This window comes from Parasteatoda tepidariorum, chromosome 2 (genome assembly GCF_982258835.1).
Source record: "Parasteatoda tepidariorum strain Cologne lab strain chromosome 2, Ptep-v5.0, whole genome shotgun sequence".
Taxonomy (NCBI): Eukaryota; Metazoa; Arthropoda; class Arachnida; order Araneae; family Theridiidae; genus Parasteatoda; species Parasteatoda tepidariorum.
Window position 1 is genome coordinate 81,912,953 of NC_141756.1, and position 22,168 is coordinate 81,935,120.

The window sequence follows — 22,168 nt, forward strand, 5'->3', positions numbered from 1 at the left end:
GCGTTTGTCTTTCTTGACGAATCTAATATAGGTAAATTGTACTTCACATTTGGCAGACTACGCATTTTAAGATCCAACGAGCGGACAATCTAACAATCATCTGAAGCAGTTGTTTCTAAATATGCCAAAGTTCTACAAATCATTACCAAAAGCTAGTTTACAAAATTTAATATTTCATGCCCAGAAAATCAGCTCTATGTTTGCTTAATCTTATAGATGTGAACAAGAGTTTTCAACTTTGAACCTTAGAAAGAATCATTTCAGAAGTGGACTAACAGAAAAGCATTTAGCCTTGTTCCGTAAAATAGGCACATCTATATAATATAAGGAACTTTTAAAAACGAAATCGCAATTACATTCATCTCACTAAATATTTAAATTAAAACTTGTATATCGCTTTTTTTTTTTAAATTTTGAAAGTTTTATTTGTCCCACCAAACATTTTTTTTCTCGATTTTTGGCCCTCGACCAAAAAAGTTTGCCCATCCCTGGTGTAGGGCATAACGGGAAAATTTATACCGGGCAGTGGTACTTAACTTGAAATAGTGTCATTTACTAAAGCGACTATGTGATTGTCAACATTCACCGGTGGACCATTCAACAACCATCAATTTCGGGTAATTCATAGTATGTATATATTAGATGTTTTGCCTCCCCAAATATTTTAAAATCAAGTTCTTTTAAGTCAGTATGTTTAACATAATTTAGTCACACATTATTTTTATCGCTGAATTAACTTTTTATATCCTTAGATTATTTCTAATATGATATTTTTTTTAAAAAATACAATTTAATTCTAGCAACAACAAAAAAGTTTTCAAAAAGTGGCTATTAAATAAAAAGGACCTATCGATACCGGCCACCGACTCGTCAGGTTTGAGGAAGAAGTGGCTAATAAGTTATTAGAGTCCACCTGACACAGCTAACTGAAAATTTAAATTTTCAGGTCTCCCTATTTATCACCTATGAATCTTGACGAATTGGCGGGTTTTAAAAAAAGTTTCACCACTTTAAAAAAAAAACATTTAAGCAATATGTTCTTACTAAAGTCCAGGTAATTCTTCAGGGGAAGAGAGAAACCCTTAAACTATAACTTTTCGTATTTTTCTAGACTAAACACTGTTTTAAAAACACTTTTTTTAAAAAACAATGGTATTCTAGCGGAAAAATAAGCATACTTAACATTTTTTTTACGAGATAAATAATTTAAAAATCCAAAAATTCAAAATTTAATTAATTACATATTATTTCAATTCATAGATCTTTAAGTACTTCAATTTAAAGTATAAAAAAAAAATGAAAACCTATGAAAAAAATTAAAAATAATAAAAAAATATTTTTTCCCACAATTGAAATGTTGTTTTACCCTTTAAGCTCCCCTACTAATTTAATTGAAAAAAGAAAACATGTCTAAAAACTGTCGTGACTTTTTCAGAAGTGATTCTTTAGATTTCGATAGCGTTATTTTAGTCAAGCTATGTTAAACTTCGTATGTCGAATTGATATGGCATTCAATAACAAAGAACAAATACTTTCTTTTTTTTTTAAAATCAATTTTTACTAATAATTATCAATTTTTAACAGCTAATTAAATAATTGTTAGTGTAACTGTCTACTAAGTTTTTAAACAGGCAGTGTCAAAGGTTTCTTTTTAAAAAAATTATAATATAATACTAGAAAATCTTGTATATTACGTAATGCACTAAAAGATTTTCCAAGTTTCTGTGTAAACCACTTAAAAAGTAGCATCATATTTATATACATTTACTATTCAGTTGACGTGGAAAATATGTTAAGAGTAAAAGAAACTTCCCAAAACTTTTTTTATTATTTCTTTAATTTTGTCATACCAAAAAAATGAGGATCTTATAAACAGTGACGCATCAGGCAGTTGCGTGCGTGAGGACTATCCCCAGAAAAATGTAAGAATATTTGATCTACCGCAGAGAATGGTGACGTCATACCAGCTGTGCAACATCAAATGCCAGTCCACGTAAAATTTTAACTTATACCTTTCGAAATGCTTCTTTTAAGCTGCAGACGATGAGAATACAATTTATATTTCAATTGGCAGCTATTTCATCACAGAACTGTAGGACAATTTATTATTTTAGAATTTTATTCCAAAAAAAATTTTTTTAGGTGTACATGTTTTCCTTATAAGTAAAGGAAATTGAATAAGTTAAAATTACATAATAATAATAAAGTTTAGTAAATTTTATTATTATATTAATATAAAACAGATAATTTTATTACATTACTATAAAAAAGATAATTTTATTATATTAATATAAAAAAATAATTTTATTATTATATATTATTTAAGAAACGATGCAGAGAGGGGAAGATTTCCATATCGAAATTAGCAAGTTAAAAATTCATTCGGGGCTTCAACAGTTGTAGTTGACGCAACAGCACTCGATACGAAAATATCCCCGTACAGAGAGTCCCATCAAGATCGCTGAAGAGTCAGATTCTTCTTTTGTAATACATTAAAAAAAATAATAAATAAATAAATACATATACACTCTATAACAAAAAAATCGACGCACCAAGAAGGAAATGTCCGATTGAAACGAAAATTGGTGGATAGGAAGACAATGTACAGAATAGTAAATGATTAAACTTTCAGAACAATTGAATAATTTATTGCAGAGTTACAGTAACAAGTTCAATAAGGTGTTGACCCGCCTCTAGCCTGGATACAAGCTGCCACACGGCGTGGCATAAACCGATAAAGCTCCCGGATGGTCTCTTGCGGTATTTCCTGCCACATTCGATCCAATTGTCGAACGAGGTCATCAACATTCCGTGCCAGATGCAATCGCCTTCCCATCATATCCCAGATATGCTCGATGGGAGAGAGATCTGGTGATCTGGCAGGCCAAGGAAGAGTTTGACAAGCTTGCAAACAGTTCATAGCAACGCGTGCCGTATGTGGTCTGGCATTGTCCTGCTGAAAAACCAGCCCAGGGCTCTGCAAAAGGAACGGTAGCAAAACAGGTCTTAGGATGTCGTCGACGTACCGCTGTGCAGTAAGTGTACCTCTAATGACGACCAAAGGAGTCCGACTGTCAAAGGAAATGGAACCCCAGACCATAATGCCTTGTTGAGGGCAGGTGTGGCGTGCAATAGTGAAGGCAGGATCCCCCCTCTGCCCTGTGTGTCTCCAAACACGTCTTCGATGATCGTCAGGACACAGTTGGAAGCGGGATTCGTCGCTAAAGACTATACGTCCCCAGTCGGCATCATTCCAGCCATATCAGTTCAAAACATTCATGCATACGAAATTTCAAAGCAATCGGATGATTGCTTCTTGGTGCGTCGATTTTTTTGTTATAGAGTGTATATCTACAAACGCGATAACTTCAATTTTTAACCGATTTGACGAAACTTCAAACAAATGCAAAATGATCAGGCGCAAAATGGATAAATAACAATTTAAGACCCCTAATGCGTATGCTTTTTTTTACTTCATTTTTGGAAAGGATTCAACAAATGTTAAGAGAGGCTCTTACAGAACATCCTGTATAAAAAAATAATTTTATTAACATATCTGTTTTATTCAAATATAAACCTAATAAGCAGCAGACAGTTGGAAATCCAAGATTTTCAGGTAAGAAAGTAGGCGGAGTCTTGATACATTGAAATAACATCTTGCACAATTAAAAAAAAAAGTTCAAAACATAACTTGAAGTTCATTCTATTTAAATTTCGCACAACAAAAACTAAATACCTAGATATATTTAGCCTGATTATCGCAGGGGCCCTAAGTGTTTCGAATTCGCCCAAAAGAATTAACTATTTTTGTATGGAACGGCAAGAAGAGGTGTTAGAGCTTTTCGATGTCTGTAGCTACAATGATGATGAAGTTATTATTTTAATATACTTGATAAAAAATATAAACTACAATAGTATACAAAGTTATCGGGATACTAACTTGCATTTTTAAAATGCAATCAACTATTTGAGCAAGAAAAATCTTATTTATTACTTAAAGATAATGTTTTGAATTACATATCTGAATTTTTTTTCTTTTTTAAGTGCATAAAAATCTGCGTAAACATATCGGTCGCAATTTAATCATATTCAGGCTCTGAATACAATCGCGTACAAAGAAATCCTTAACTATACCATATTTTTTCAGCCACAAATGAATTTTCGTACATAATCAAGCCAGTATCAAGCCAGTATTCTTTTGCATTGTATTCAACTTCATTTAATTAGACATGTTCATAATTGCCAAACTTTCTCTTGTTTTTAATGCAAAACCAATTATTAACTTTTGGTATCTAAGGAGCAAAAAATAAAAATAAAAATTTCAAAAACCTAGTTTAGATTTACGTATTGGACACTGGTCCCAGCAATAAGTGATGCTAAATTTCCATACTAATGCGATGCCCCTGAATGATTATACTTAATATTTAAAAATAAAAAAAAGTTAGTATAATAATAAAGAAAAACAGTTACTTACTCTTATTTACATTTTCTCAGCAATAAAATACCTCAGAAAAATATACAATGTAAAATAATGAGAGCTTTGGGATATGAGCTTATAATTGATATGCGGCTATTAAAGTAAACCCAGCTTTACAACAATTGAAAGACATGGTTACATTACTGATTTTTGAATTATTTTTTATTTATTCACTTTTTTTTTTGTTTTGGACTGACATTGCATTAAACGTTTAACTGGGGCTATCACAATAACATTAACCTTCCATTAACCTTAGATAGCTAAACTTAAATTAGCGATGGTTTCTTCTTCATAAGCAGTGTTTTAAGAGCTCTGTAATACATTTTTTATTTGCACATCGTAATAAAAAAAATTGCGCAAAATAAGAATAAGCGTAGAGCATAATTGATTCTAATCGCTCAGAATTAAATATCCCAACCTTGATTCATATTAACCCATTAATTTTCATAACAGTCACAATTAAAGAGTAGCTTCTAAAATGTACCATAAGCTTCACGGTTATTGTTATTGGGCATAAATTGTAGTTAATTTTTAATAATCGATTTCTTTTTTAATTTTACACTACGGCTAAAGGAATTAGGTATTGCATTGAGAATTAGTTTATTTAATTCATTAATTAGATCATTAATTTACTTTCTTTCAATAAATATTTTGGAAAATTCAAGTGTGTAAAAATTTCTTGTAGGATTTAAAATAAGTTTAAATTCCGATTCACTGTAAAATTCTGGATCAAATTACGGTAAAGAGTACCGGCACACGAGGTGCAAGTACTTTTTACCGTAAAAACCATTATTCCCGGAACATGTAATGGAACAATAAATCTGATATACCGTACTTTTTACAGTAATTATTACCGCAAAACCACTGAATCACTTTAATTAAATAAATATTATTGTAAAAATTGTAATATTTAAAGTATATTATTGTAATATTTAAAGTAAAAGTGAATTTTATGGTAAAATGGATTTTACGGATGATGCACTCAAAGTGCTAGTACTTTATATCGTAATTTGATCCAGAATTTTTAAAAGTGTAGTAATTTTGTAATTTTACCTTAAGCCACTAAATGCAAAGAACATTTTAAGTTTTTTTTTAAATAAAACAAAATATTTTAAAGAAATTTTTTAATCATTTTCCAGTTGATGAAAATGAAATTTAAATTTAGTATGCAAAATGATGTTTAAAAGCATTAAAGTGTTACAAAAAAAATTAAATGCTCCTGAAAAAAAAACTTCTTAACTATTTCTATTTCATCGTTTAAAGTTCAAAGAAAAGTAAGTTTAAGCAAACCTAAAGTAAACAATAAAGTTTCAAATGCTGAGAAATGTATTCAAAATTTTAAAAATGTAAACAAATTACTGGATTATTTCACCTAAGCGTAGTCCTGAGTAATTTAAAGGTTAGAGTAAAGTGTATTTAAGCAAACCTAAAGTAAACCATTAAGTTACAATTGCTGAAAAAACGTATTCGAAATTTGAAAAATGTAAACAAATTATTGCAGGATTACTTTTTCTCTGAATAGTCCTGAGTAATCCCGCCATAATTAGCTAGCATTTTGAAAAAATTGTTTCAACATATTTTTGAAGCCATACTTATTCTAGGTTTGTTAGAACTTTCAATTTTAAATTACCAATATAAGGTGAAATAAAAATTGCCAAAAAGTTATTCTCCAGCAGTTCTCCTTCCTCTAAGGATAAAGACGCTAAACAATACGCAAAAATGTTAAGCATTTTAAGAATATAAATATTTTTTTACGCTAAGTGGAATGAAAGAGCAAAGATGTTTCAAAAATTTATTGGCACACACATACACTGTAAAAAATTTCGGATCAAATTGCGGTTAAAATATTGGTACTCATGGCGCCAGTTCCTTTTTCTGAAAAATCCAATTTCACCGGAACACGTTACAAAACAAAAAATTTATAAACCTTAATTTTACAGTAATAATTACCGTAAAATCACTCTTATTAAGACAAATATTACTGTAAAAATTATTTTATTCGATAAAAATGGATTTTACGGACGATCCAAAGTGCCGGTACCTTATACCATAATTTGATCCGAAATATTTTACAGTGTAACTTGCCAAAATATTTTAAACTTTCTATTTCATCATTTTGTTGAAATATTGTTCCTTTTTTTTTTCTTTTAAAAGTTACATCAATTAAAAATACAGGTTTTGAGGGGGCAAAAAATCTTTTCATTTTTCCTAACCTATATAATTCAACTAATTTTTTAAAAGAACAATTTGCACTTATTTAAAATGAAAATGTTTAACGGTTCGGAGAATATATAAAGAGCATATTTAATTTCAAACAAAATCACATGGGTCGCAAAGCTAACCAGATGGTTGATTTTGGGACGATGCAAAATCTGTTTAAAAAAAAAAATTACCGTTATAACCAGTTAAGTAAGATTTTTTCAACAGGGGAAAAAAATCATAAATATTTCAGGAAAAATACAGATAGCATAAATCAGAAAATGTAATTTAGTAGCTATTCTGAGATAAAATTATTAAACTCAAATGCAACTTATTGAATCTGATAACATCCAGCATACAGATATTTCTTACAGCGAAAGAACTCCACTATTTCGACATCCTTCTCTCCTTATCAAGTGATAAATTAAGCTATCCTTAAACAAAAGCCAAACGAGCGTAAGATAATCAAAAATGTTAACAGATAAATGTCAAGCTCAGTATATCAGGTGTTAAATAAATTTACCCACTAGCGATTTCGAACTCCAGGCAGTGTTCTGAAAAACAATTGATAAAGTTATCAGGCTAGCTTGAAACCACAGATGGAGGTTTGGACACGCGGAGATAAAAGAACATTCTTTTAATTTTTATTGAGTTTAAACATCGTTATCAAACTGCTAATGAATGTGGATTTAAGAGGAATGTTTGAAGGGCTTTTAACCTCTTATTGTTCTTCGAATCCTTTTACTTGAGTTGTGAAGCACCTTGCCGCCCTGACGGGTTTCAAAATATTTTTTTTAATACATGCATTTCATTTTTTTAATAATAATATAAAATATAATCATACTTATTTTGTATTATTTATAAAAAGAAAAAATTCTTTTAATTTATGTTTAGAATTTTGTGATCTTAACAGTTTTTATATTTTCTAAAAAAATAAGCTCGCTACTTTTTTTTTAAAAATCTTTTTCGAGAAAAATAATTATTTCAACAAACAAATTGCTTCTTTAAGTAAAATGTGTGCAAATTGTTTAAAATGCGACAATTAGACATAAACTTTTTTTCAAGCGATTAACTTGAACCTTAATGAGTTACCTTTAAGTATACATACGTATAGAGGACCCCGCAAAAAAAAAAAAAAATTCTTTTTCTTTTGCTTGGGTCGGCTCGGATAAGACACAAATGCTTTTTGCCTTATGATCAGCCTTAATTGAATCTTTTATGTGGTCCGTCAGATTGTCTATAAGTATATCAATTGATCTACTAGTGTAATATATTAACTAATCAACTATAATATAATTTAATGCTTATTCATTTTCTTTCACAGAGCTACAAAACAACAATCTTAACTCTTTCATTGCGGCTGACGAGATAACTCGTCCTCCAGAAATATCCGTTTAGGGGCTATTGTATAAGTGAGCATTATTATTGATTGCAATTCATTATCATTTTCCAAAGGAAAATAAAAAAAAAGTTTTAAAGCAATTTATGTTTTGTATAAATTTTAACATTATGGGGGAAACTCCTCAGTGTAGAGGGTGGTACAAAGTAAAGTCACTGTCGTGATGAAAGTATTAAGGGCGGACTCTTGTCTTAATGACTCTTTCAATTTTTATTCGATTTAGTTAAAAGTAAAGTTAAACATATTTAGATCATAGGTGTAATTTCCGTTGAGCCTAATAATATATTTTTATTCATTTATTTATTATTATAAAACATTTTAAAAAAAAAAACAGTTACATATTGGACAAAAACAAATGCCTTGAAAAGCATGGTAATTAAAAAAAATTCTATGCAGTTCAAACAGTCACTGTTTTTACATTTTAATTAAATCAAACGTAAATTAAAGGAATTATAACTGGGAAGAAAAAGAAGATTTTTAATTAAGTTTTTGCATATTAAACTGCTTTAATTAAACTATGATTGCTGCTTTAACTAAAATAAATTTGAACTATAAGTATATTTTTCGTTTTAAACTTTTATTTCCAAAAAGTGTTGTGAACTTAAAAAGTTCTCTTTTAAAATAGTTTTACTTTAAAAGTGAAATATTATTTATATACGCTTTATGTTTTTATTTAAACTTTGTTTGCAGTTCAATTAACTTAAGAAATGAAACTCAAACGAAAATTATAATTCGAATTTTTATTTAAAAAATTGTAGTTTAAACCCAAGTAAAAAACAAGGTTTCCAAATAGTTCCGCACGTAAACTTCAAATTGAAATATTATTTTCGAAGACCTTGAAACAGCCCTTAACCTAGAGAAATGTGTTTTATGGATTTCAAAAATAAGTTATATCTCCGGTATGAAAACGATGGCAACAGTCATGAGGCGAGAATGCAAGGTTGCATTTTCAAAATTTTCAACTGTCACGATCCTTTGGAGTGATTAGTGACAAAAATAGTTAAACAAAGAGCAAACAGAAAATACGTAATGCTTGGAACGAATTTCTACTTCTAGTAACACCTCAAATTCAGCTGTTTTAATATTTACAATTTTGAAAATGACGTTTTCATTTTGAAATTTATTTTACTTGCGTAACTAAAAATTTTATAATTACTATATTACTTTGGAAACTATGTTGTCAAATGAAATAACTTTATCAAATAAAATTATTTTTTTAAAAGATTTTCATGACTGTAAGTTAAAGTTTTGTCCATGTTTTAAAAAAAAAGCTAGTCCTATCTTCGCTAATTTAAGAGAATGGCTAAAAATCTCATTGGAAAGTGAAACATAGATTTGCGAAAATAGAAAAGCCTGCGATCTAATTTTCTGCCTTTTAAAAAGTTAGCCAAACGCTGCATTAATGGTGAATATGAAAATGGACAAAGATTGAGGTTTATTGATTAATTATAATTATTTTGATCTATCAAGATGAAAAAATCATGCCAAATTGGTGATTTTTATAAAAGTTTAAGAATTTTTTTTAATAAATAATTATTCATTTTAAAGTTAATAATTATTTATTCATTAATATTATATTCCAGATAATTATTTTCATCATTATATTTAATATATAAAGTTCAAAATTAAAGCTTTTTAAGTTTAAGATACTCAAACTATTACTTTTTTTGTGAAAGCTTTGTAGAACAAACCTATCCGAAAATACCAAATTAATTTCATTGTCTAACAAAAAGAGTTTAAATGCAGAAAAACTACAAAAAATATTCATAATTTTCTAACAATATTAAAAATTTTAACAGTTGAATAGATACTATGAGTAATATTTCATTCTTTGATCCAATCTTAAGCAGAAATTTAGATAAGACATTCCAAGTTGTATTATGTAAATGAAAGCTATAAATTATGCATACTTCTGATAAATGAGTTAACAAATCTTAAAACAATGCATTCAATTTAAATACATGACTTTTATATAGTTATTACTGCATATTTGTAACATGACTCAAATTTAGCTAGTACAGCATAAAATTCTTATTTTACAAAACCTGTAACCTGTTGCATAAATAAACATAATTTATTGAAGTGGTCTTATAAAAAATTTTATGAGGAAAGACATGTTTTTTTTAATTAGTATGAAAATTCCCTATTACCTCAATTGGGTAATTTAAATTTTTATTTGGGTATTAATCATACTCTTTGATAAAATTAAGTAGGTTTTCATCCCATATAAGATTCATCCCATAAGAGAATTAAAATCCATTACAGATTTTTAATTTTGTTGAAAAGTGTTAATACAATAATTTTTTTAAAAAAAATAATAAAAGGAGAAAAATTTATAAATGCTTAATTCATTGAAAATAAACTACTTCTTAAAATATTAGGTAAACTTACTACAATCGATTGAGAATAAAAATTATACTTCAATCAGCCTAAAATTGACTGCAGTTTTAGAAGTCTTTAATTTTTCATTTAGAATTTACCAATATCTTTTTTATCTCACAATGTATTTACATATTGTTGTGAAATTATTTCATAAAAATTTTGTCAGTTATTAAACTATTCTAGAAACATCAATGCATTTTTATTAATAGATAATTGTACTTTTAATGGATAATATAATTGTACTTTGTAGTTAGTAATCCTACTTCACATATAATACTACAATAATACTATTATGATATCCTTTAATCCACAAATGAAAAATTAATTATTATACCATTCTAGTAGACAATGCAATTTTATTAATACACAAAAATTTAAATGTCACTCTATAGTGCTATTGATAATAGTACTTGGTAGTCAATAGTGCTACTTCACAGTATTATACTAGTATTGTGATACTAATTCATTTAATACACAAATGAAAAATTCTTAATAAAATGTAAGCCAGAATGCAATATCATCAGAAAAGAACAAATTATAGTGCATTTGTGTTGTGAATACATATTTTCATAAGAAGATCCTGTTAGACGTTTTATGTCTTACATGCCAATTAAATAACATATTACATCCTCCTAATGATAGCGCTTCGATGATCAGTGTGAGAAATTCTCATACTTTTAGTTTTAAGACGCAATAATGCGTGAATCTTAGGAGGGAATGGGAGGAATTCATAATACTCATCATTATATGTGACTATTTGCCAGCTTTGTGTCAAAAACAATATCTAATGTTTTGAAGATAAAAAAAATGGCATTTCCTTCCCTTATTTTACGTAAATCCTTTAATTTTAATACATTTTTTTTTAACAATTTCGTATGATAAACAAAGTTTAATTTTGATAACAATTAAAAAGAAAGATAAAAAATGCATTATTTTTTTATTTATTAATTAATTGTTATTTTAATTTCTAGGGTAATCAGGCGTTAGAGTGACCAAAGATTTTTTTTTATATGAAGTGAAATATCAGATAAAAAACTGAAATGCACATGCTATTTTAAACGAGAAAGTTTTATCTAAGAGAATACAAACGAACAGCAAAAAAAAGCACTAAGCTAAACGATGAACAATTACAACAATTCCAGATAAAACAAATTCTTAAAACAATCTTAAAACAATTCTTAACACAATTTCAGCTAAAAAAATAAATAATAAAATAAATTTTAATACGTACTCATTTATTTTATATGTATTCAATTGCAACATATTATGTGATATCGCAAAACTGGTTCACTAATGAACAATTATCGCTAAAGTTCAGAATCAGAATTAATCATTATGTGTAAAGTTTATTTTTGAGTTAAAAATTCTATAAGTTAAGTATTCTAAAAGTTTTTGTTCTGCATGCATTCTAATGATTTCATAAATTGATAACAATACCACTCCTAAATGTAATTGAAAATAAATGCCATCATATTAGTAATTTGTTTTGACATTTGTGAACTAATATTGTACTTTATAAATATTATATGCTTATTAATGCAACATCAAAAAATTCATAATTCAGATGATTTTTAGAATTTTTTTATGACAGGAATTTTAAAAGTGTAGAAAGAAATATTCTGAATTAACGGAACTACGCTAATATTCTTTTAATCATACATCATATATGTAAGAAATCATCAGAACATAACAAGATCCATAAAATGATACAATCTTTGAATGACAGATTTTTAATGAATCAAAAATTTCCGAAAATATTTAAAAGCCATTTCATTGACTGACGTAAAAAAAGTTCAAAGTTCGCGTTCTAATTTTTACTCGAACAGGGGCAGACGATAAGGTTTCCCTGTTTTGTGCATCCGATATTGCATTGGCTCACCTCTTCAAACAGGTCAGGGTCGTACAAGGACGCCTGCGAAAACGCCTAATTAAGGCAGTGGTCCCACTTAACCTATCTTTAAAACTAAGCAAGCCAAAAATGATTCCAATCATCCCAAACGATTTCTTATTTATGGATAATTTTTTTAACAATATATATTCTAGAATTATATATTTTAGAATATAGTTTTAGAATTAAATATTACATTTAGAATTAAATAATACAGAAAAATATAGTTCTATGTGTGGAGCTTACGAAGTTATTAATTTTGCTATTTCATTACATTTTTCTCTCCTCCTTTGAAAAATAGAATACTTAAATACATTCTCAAATAATCAAAATGTTTATTATCATCAACTAAACTGATTGTATTTGTGGTCTGTAGTAATAATAAAATTTTATCGTTTTAAGATAAATAAAATAAACATGAGTATAGTGTCATGATAGTTAATACAGACATTATCTTACAAAGTAGAATTAAAAAAGAAAACACAACTCCAGCAAAGACAAAGGTTAATTGCTAAAATTAATTGAGAAACTATAAAAACTTCAGAAAAACGTATGAATTTTAAATATGAATTGTTATAATTAATATTCTGTAATTAATATTAAACAACTCCAAATCCTTAACAAGATCCTTAATCCTTAAACAAGAAAACTGAACTCCAGCAAAGACAAAGGTCAATTGCTAAAATTAATTGAGAAACTATAAAAACTTCAGAAAAACGTATGAATTTTAAATATGAATTGTTATAATTAATATTCTGTAATTAATATTAAACAACTCCAAATCCTTAACAAGATCCTTAATCCTTAAACAAGAAAACTGAACTCCAGCAAAGACAAAGGTTAATTGCTAAAATTAATTGAGAAACTATAAAAATTTCAGAAAAACGTATGAATTTTTCATATTTTATAATCAAATGCAATATGGGATGTAAATTTAGATTGGAAGACATTGAATTTTATCATTAATAAAATAAAGAACTTAGATCTATAAAGATAAATATTCGAATAAATTCCTTTCAGGAATTCGAAATAGTTTCATAAATATAGTACAGAAACTTTGATTCTGGTGAATTTTATGCTTTATGAAACCTGTCACCGATTTGTAAAATAAAATGATTACTTCAAGTATTTTTAAGGTAACTAAAAAAACCGTTCTTAGAAAATACACAAATTTAAATTTTAAGTCGAATAAATGTGTATTACCTGAATAAATTATTTTTAGGATGATATCATATTAAACTTATTTTTTCTGCGATTATTCTCTTTCACGAAATTTTAAGCAATCAAAATAGGAAAGTTACATTAACTAAAAAAAACTATTATCAGTCGTTGATTTGATGTAGCAGCATAATTTATTAGTCCAACATGATTAAAAAATACCACACAGCTATTTCTAATAACTTTGAATAAATCAAATAAAAAGCTAGGAAATTGAAATGCCGTAACATTTCGTTGTCTTCCCATTATGTAAAGCAATTTTTTTATTTATCATTAGCATGTAAATGAAAAAAATTATGCTACTTATCTGAGTTACATAGGGTAAATAAAACTTAACTTTTTTTAATTAATATCAGAAAATCAATATATTAATCAATAATGAATCAATATATTAATCAATAATGAATCAATATATTAATCAATAATGAATCAATATATTAATCAATAGAAAATGAAATCAATAATGAGTTAAACGATCCAAAAAATACAATCACATAAAATAAATTGTAAAGATATATTAATTACATGACTCATTACAATAAAATAGGAGAAAATAATCTCAACATATTTTCACGAAATTTTAAAAACTAAAACACTTTGTTTTTTAGAATTAATGATTAGTTCGTTAACAAAGCGTTTTTTAGAAAAAATATTTTTCAGGTAATTCTTACCTTTTCAGCTCGAATATTAGCATCTCGAGCTGTTTGTTCAGCAGCCTCAGCTCGATCCACAGCATTTTCCTTTTCTAATTTCAAAGCCTGCATTTTCTTTTTTATTGCTTCCATGATTAATTAATTAATCCTAAACTTCCAAAGCACAAAGATATAAATCGATAAAGATACTCTACAGCGCTACAAACGAGAATTCCAAATAATTAGAGTTTAAGGCAAAGAAATGAAAACGATATTAAAAAATCGTCCGCTCTTCTCTCAACTCGCAGTAATATGTGTCAGCGATGGACAGCTGAGAATCAAGAACCACATTTAAAGCTGCGACTGCAATCGCTATTGGTCGAACAGATTGGATAGCGAATACACACTCTCGCATGAAGGAGAGACTCTAGAAATAAAAACACTTTTTGCCGGCCGTCAGGGTCAGATTTCACTTGTAAAGCATTCCTTATAAAAACAGACGAATATCAAAATGGGTTATGCTATGTGGCTACATGACTGAGGTTTTTCATTCGAATTTTTTCTCTTTTTTTTTTCTTGCGTGGCCGAGGAAATAAGCGTAATATGGGGGAGGGGGAAGGATATTCTGTGGAATGGAACACAAGTGGGGGGAGTGTCTTAGAAACAATGCGTGATTCACCAGAATTTAGATTGGATGTCCTTTTTCTGCTACTATTTGTTTTGAAGGCAATTGTTTCCGACTAATGTCGCGGGCATAGTTCTGAAGAATAGCATTTTTTTTAAAAAAAAAACTCCTTAATTTAAATGAACTATGTATGCGTTTAATTTTAGGAAGTAAAAAAATTTAAATTTCTCCTGTAAATCGATCAGGGAAAAGGAACATCTTCACTTTTAATAAAAGATTTTCTGGCTAGACCTCGAATTTGGACCCCATGTTCAGTACAGAGCAAAATTAACAGCCGCCGGCGATTGCATATAACAAATGGTGATTAAAACATTGTCTGCCAGTCGTTACTTTTGACCAAAAATGAGCGCCATGTGCATTTAATTATCTTTTAATAAATATGGAACGATGATGAATATTTTATAATATTCTGAAAATAACTGTATTTTACGCTTATTTCTTGAAATTTTTCTTCATTTAAACTATGAATCTTGTACTGCTTACCATACTTTTGAAAAATATTTCAAAAAAATACCTTATATTATTAATATAAATAATTTTTTTACCCTTTAAATTTTTCAAGAAGTGGAAAAAAAATTTTTAAATAAATGCTACAACTTGTCACTAGCAAAATATCCTAATTTCGCTCTATATTATTCGGATTTGACATATTATGTAAAAAAAAATTAACGAAGATGTAACGCTAATGATATGTCGCGTTATTTTTTCAAGTTATTCTATTGATTAAAATTAAATTTATTTTCCATTCATTATCGAGAGCCATTAAATTCGAAAATTAATTTCATTGCTCATCGTAATTTTATTAATTAGTTTATAAGAGACAATTTTGTCTTGAAAATTTCATAGCGTTCAAAAGATTTAATGGATTTAAAATATTTCTTAACAACATTGTAAGAAATATAACGACAAAATTTCGGGAAATCAATATAAAAAGCTTTAACAAGGCACTTCGTGCTTCATAAATTGGCGGTTAAAAAAGTAAGCTTTCAATGGCCCCTCGCTACTCTAATGTCAGTAAGCAAATCACATGCTCATCTTTCTTTCATTTGTTGTGGCGTTGTTTATACTTTGAAAACCTTTATGATATTACCATTCGGCGTTGTACAATTGGAACCGACTCTTGGGCCAGGAAACACTAGATCTAGTTCTTATGTACTACATTTCTGATGAGCTGTTCATTTGAAGTGAGTTCAGCAAATGTTAATGGAACTTTTCTAATGAGCTGTTCATTTGAAGTGAGTTCAGTATGATGAACCACCGATGCATCTTGAGCAGCTGAGGCTCAGGGAATAGAGCGTTCACCATTCGAATTCTGCTCCCGGCTAGCACCGACCACAGTGCTGATGTAAAAATATAATCAGTGGTTGACGGATCATGGGTAAGAATTCCCAAGTCGTCGGGCTAACCTTGGAAGGTTTTCGTGGTTTTTTTCTCTCTTAATGTAAATGCAGGTTAGTGCCATTAATAAATCCTCCACGAAGTCTTGTTTGTCCCAAAGCTTAACCTAGGAGTTTCCTTGTCTTCTGGGCTGTTTTCAAAATTACAAGACTACGGAGTGGAAGATTGATTGTCATAAATTAAGAATTAGGTCGGCTGTTCAACGCCGGCTGTAAAATAAAATTAAAAAAATGGTTGCATCAAGTAGGGTTGAAACATTTATGATCCTTCCCCGTGTAGATTTTTTAGTGATCAATATGTGTAAAAGATGTTCTTTTTTTTTTCATTATGTTCACCGCATTTCTTAAATATTGCAAGAAACTCACGAACTTCCCTCACATAAATATTCTAAGCTGCCCATACTTATTATTTTGAAGATTTTACGTAATTGAAATATGGAAATTGCATCAAATCTCAATAAACTTTCACTGAGCAATAAATAAAGTGTCCTAGTGACTTAAAATCAGCCATTTGACTTGTTTTAAAGGGAGTAAAAAATATGCATTTACATTTACCAATCGAAAATCAAGAGTTTCTTTTAATCTGGAGCAAATATGACATCCTCAAAACGAATTCCTTACAAACAGTGATTTATTAGTCGTCCTTTTGCAATACCAAAGCACGGACAACCGCTTGCGACTGCACCTTTTCAATTAAATTTTATGAGGAGCATTTTTTAAACGAAAGGGAAAATGAGGGCACGATATTCCATCTTGCATAATTGTTTTGAACGACACTCAATTCCAGCAGCCCGCGTAAAATAATTTCTTCAAATATAATTGAAATTAAATATACAAATCTTCCGATGGATTCGTTTTATACAAGAATCAAGTTTTTTTTCTCTCCCTCTTTATTCTTTTTAAAATTGTAAAGACATTGTTAAGAAAACTACAATAATTGAAGCATTGGCTAAAACGAGTACTAGGCTATAAGTAAACTATCTTCCAACCATCACTTGGATTCCAACCTGGGTCACAATCTTGGGAATCGAGCTCTCTCCTCTCTAAACCTCTCGCTTTCTTATTTATCCTTATTCTAATTTATTTATCCACATTGTTCTATAATTATCAATTGCAAATAATCGCAGTTAAGTTTAATTTAATCCTAGAAAATCTGAGGTAATTTTAGTCGTAATAAAATTACGACCCTCTTGAAAGGGTCATCCAAACTCGTTATAACGAGAACGTGTGAACCGGGGTAATTCGCTCGTTATATCCGAGTTCGTATTAAATTCGAGACGACTGAAATCATAAAAAAATAATACATGCAAGATTTCCCAAAGATACTTCAATATTAATATTTTTCAAAACAGTCATGTCGATTTTAATATTAAAATTGTTCAGTATTTGAATTATTTCAAAATAAATTCCCAGTTGTAAATAGTTTCGAAAGAATCTAATAATATTAAGATATTTTCACGAAAGGATTAAAAAAAAAAAAACATTCAATATTAAAAAGTTATAACAAAGATCCCTTGTAACACGAAGGACAATATATTTGCAGATTAAAATTTTTTTTTTTTTCAAATATTTATTTACCTAAAAACACAAACAGACTTCAGTTTTAATTTTGCGTGCTTTGTTGCATTTAAAAGCAAAGAAATGCCAAAAATCGTTTTCCCTTGGAAAAGAAGTGAAAGTAGTATTCCTCTCTTGCCACGGATGAGATGAGATCGTCTGTTGCCTGCAGGCGGATGAACGCATGTCACGCTTTTTCATTCATGTGGAGCAGAACAGAAAAGACACACACCTTCCTGAACCACTTGTCTTCGAAATTACTTTCTCAAACTGGAACATCCATATGACTCATTGCATCAATTAAATGAAGTGACTTTCCATTTTTGGGAAAGAAAGTGTATCTTTATCTCTGCCGATATTAAAAGGAATTATTTATAATAAACAGTAGGCGGGATGATATTAGAAGACAATTTAACTGAAGTTTATAAAATCATTTGGTACATCTATTCATGTTTAGCAAGATTAATAATTTCAATTAACGAAACATATTTTGTTGGATTTACATCAATTTTCTATAATAATAGTTCAACCAACTATTCATATTGTTTTCCTGAGGGACCACTCAAATATTGTGTAAACACTCTTTCGGAAATTTTAGATTCTCCACTCTACTTGTCAGCAATATTATGCAAATTACAAACCCTTCCCCCTTTCATATGAAAATCGCGTACCCCTCCCTCTTAGATTTTTTTACCTTAACCTACACTTTTACTATAATAATTTATTTTCAAAAATGTGTGGATTAAATTCAAATGAATGATGCAACTGAGCATAAAACATAATTTACATTTTAATTCATTTAATGCAAATTTGAAATACCGTGAAGAAGTTTTTTTTTCAAATTTAAAATTTATTTCAAATTTTTCAAAGTGTTAATTTTTTCCAGATTTTTTGGAATACTTTTCAAGTAGCCGAGAGCAAATAAATGCAAAAAATTTTTATTATTTTTTTTATTTCATTTACTTTTTTTATAAACGTGTACTTTAAATAATTAAATAAAAAACAAAATAAATAATAAAAAATAAACTAATAGAAGTTAAATTTACTTGCACCTGACTCACCAAAAAAAAAAATTTGTTTGTTACTTTTTTTCTAATTTTCATATATACACTGGTGGACAAAATTAAGAGATGGAAGACATTTTCCCAAATATCACAAAAAATACTAAATACAAATAAGTGAAATTTGGTATGGATATAGCTTATTCCATGATAATAAAGTATGCAAAATAAAAATGAAAGTGCCATTCACTGGCAAGACCCATTGCCAATAAATCCAATGTAGTCTGAACTTAAGGATAAAAGATGACAGTAAAAGTGAGGCTTGTACAGTGTGTGTTGCCTCTAGTATGGGATATAGTCACCCCTGACAGACAGACAGCATGCATAACAAGTATGCATGCTGTTAAGTGAGTTAAGCACTTGTGGAAGACCCTCCCATTCTTCCACCAGAGCAATTTTTAACTCCAGAATGGTTCTGGGGGGAGGTTGGCGCATCGCAATAGCTCTCCCAAGAGCATCCCAAGCATGTTCAATAGAATTCAGGTCAGGGGATTTGGCTGGCCAATCCATTCGTTGAATATCCTAGCTTTCCAGATACTCATCAACCATGAGAGCTCTATGTGGTCGCGCATTGTCGTCCATAAAAATGAACTCAGGGCCAACAGCACCCCTGAAAAGACGCTCATAGAGCTCTAGGATATCCTGCCTGTACCTCTTGGCATTCACGGAACCATTGTCAAACACATGGAGCGGTGTGCTGGTATCTTGCATGTGCGAATGAATGTGCGAAAATGCTTTCCATCTCTTAATTTTGTACACCAGTGTATATATTTTAAATGAGAATAAGAAAATTATTCTAAGCAAGCTTCATTTAAGGCCCCTCCCCAACCCCTTGTCAGTTAAAATAAGCAAATCCGAAACTCCCTAACTGAGAAAATTCCTATTAGCTTTTAAACAGCGAATATATACTTATATTATTTTCATCTAATGAATTTTATCAAAGGAAACCACTGAACAAAACAGATTATTTCACGCATTCTAGAGGGGTCAACAGAAAAATTTCAAGGCATTGATTTCCTTGCACCTTTAAAGTTAACAAATATTTTATTTTAAAGAAGTGGTTAAATGATACGAGCATCGAAAAAATTGACTTTGATGTTATTACATTATTTATGAAATTATAAAAAATAAAAAAGTTAGTAACAGTTTAGAATTATGCACTAAAACAGGGGCGTAATGAGAATTTTTTTAAAAGGGATATAATTACTTAGCTGACACGACTATTTCAACTACAACTAATATCGGCAATAATATTACTATAGCTGTTATAGCTGTGGTGGCTCAGAGGATAGAGCGATCCACTTTCAAGGCGGCTACCGAGGTTCGAATATTAGCGGTGACTGATTCTGCTCCCGGCTCGCATCGACCACAGTGCTGACGTTAAAAATCCTTAGTGTTAGATTCCCCTTGAGGGTCTGGCAAACCGTCGAAAGTTTCGTGGTTTTCTACTCCAATTAATACAAATGCAGGTTAGTTTTTAAAAAAGTCCTCCACGAAGGTTGGTTTGTCCCAATATTTTATCCAAAAGCTCCCTTGTCTTCTAGGTAAGGTTCAAAATTGCAAGGCTACGGAATTACACATTAACATTAGTAAGGAACATTAATAGTCGTAAACTCAGAATTGGGTCGACTGCTCAACGCCGGTTATATAATATAATATAAATCACAATGGCTATGAAAACAAATTCCATATTTTTAATATATGATCAAATTTTCAAAAATTTGCTTTCAACTTGGTTCGTCATTTTGAAAACTACTGGTTTGTGCAAAAGACTCTAGACCGGTAATATGTAGATATCCATCTCTTAATGTTTTACGAGACAACCGTTTCGTTATTCTAAAAATTATTGTAAATAGAAACAATTAATTGTTTGCATTTTCCAATTCGTATTAGCCATTTGATGATTGCAAACTTTTCTCTAATTTTAAAGTAGCACTCAAATAAACTCTGGAGAAAATTTTATTACCCCTTCATTACAGCATAAGAAAACCCTTCTGTTTTGTTTGATCTATATATTAACATCTGTTAAAGAAAAGAAAATTACAGATCTTATTCATTGTGAAGTGATGGATTTAGCAATTTAGGTTTTTATAATATGTCATGACTTAACCGTTTATTATTTCTTAAAAATTAAATTAGAAAAAAAGTACAGTAAAATGCGTTAATGAAAGCACAATTCAAAATTGCAGACAAAAATAAGGAATAAAATGGTAATAAAACACTCGAGTGTTGTATATCGAAGAATTAACTTTCGTAGAATATGTGACATCAAAATATTTTAAATGATTTAGCCAAATATTTTTAATAGGTTCATTTTTGAAATGTCTTTCCAATTGATCAATTTAAGGAAGGAATTAAAAAACATGATTATAGTATTAAATTAGTGGATAATTAGAAAAAAATATAATATTCCTTAACTTAGCATCCAATTAGGCTAAGAGACATTTAGTTAATTTACATCCTATTAAGGGGCCACAGTACCCAAAAAATGATCAAAATATCGAGAAAAAATTTATTGCTTATAATAAAATTTCAAACTATTTCAAATGCACTTAAAAAAATTATCTCTCTATCTACATTTTTAAAAAAGTTATGAATGATTTTAGATTGCCCTACTACAGAAACTTGCTCAGCAGACAGACTTTAAAGTACTTTTTCTCATAGATGATAATTTTGTGTTTTAATTTTCGTTAAATCCCTAGAGAATTTTTTCTATTTAAGATAAAGCTTTGAAGTAAACTTTTTTATCTTAAGTATAATACACTTATTTAAACTGTGCAATGGAATAAACATTTTATAAGGTATTACAATTTTTGCAACATGATATACGTATATACCTAACAGGAATTTTTAACCTTTTTTTTCCTACTTTTTAGCAAAATAATTTCTAAAAAATATTTTAATTGATATATCAACAAATGAATGCACAAAATTGTTAAGATGATTATTGTAAGCACAAAGAAAAAAAATTGTTTTTAAAAAAATATGTTAAAATAAAAAAGCCTTAAAGATTAAAAAATTTTGAATTTTTCAATAATTTTTAAAGTTTAAAAAAAAATTAAACAGTTTAATTATTTTTTGAAGATAAATTATTGATTATAAGTTAAATGAGCATGCAAAGCATCCACATAATGAATGATTATACCTTCATAATTTTTAAAAATAATATTATTTTCTCGAATTTATTCTTTCGTAAGCGAAATAGTTATTTAAGCTTTTATTTTTATTTCATTCATTTTGTTTTCCTATGAAGTTAATTTAACTTCCTGTTTA

At 28.8% G+C, this 22,168-nt stretch overlaps 1 protein-coding gene across 3 annotated transcripts in view; it reads right to left on the reverse strand.

Moving 5' to 3' along the window:
- LOC107444246 (tropomyosin) overlaps positions 1-22,168 on the reverse strand; it is an 83,023-nt gene that overhangs the window by 56,224 nt on the left and 4,631 nt on the right. The window contains exon 1 of one of the 3 annotated variants that reach the window (XM_043038841.3): positions 14,235-14,744. The exons of 1 other annotated variant lie outside the window; for it this stretch is intronic. In XM_043038841.3, the coding sequence (XP_042894775.1) occupies positions 14,235-14,348 (114 nt within the window). In that variant the 5' untranslated portion in view covers positions 14,349-14,744. Of the gene's footprint in view, positions 1-14,234; positions 14,770-22,168 lie in introns of those variants that run through there. One more of the 3 variants, XM_087157615.1, reaches the window with a different exon arrangement.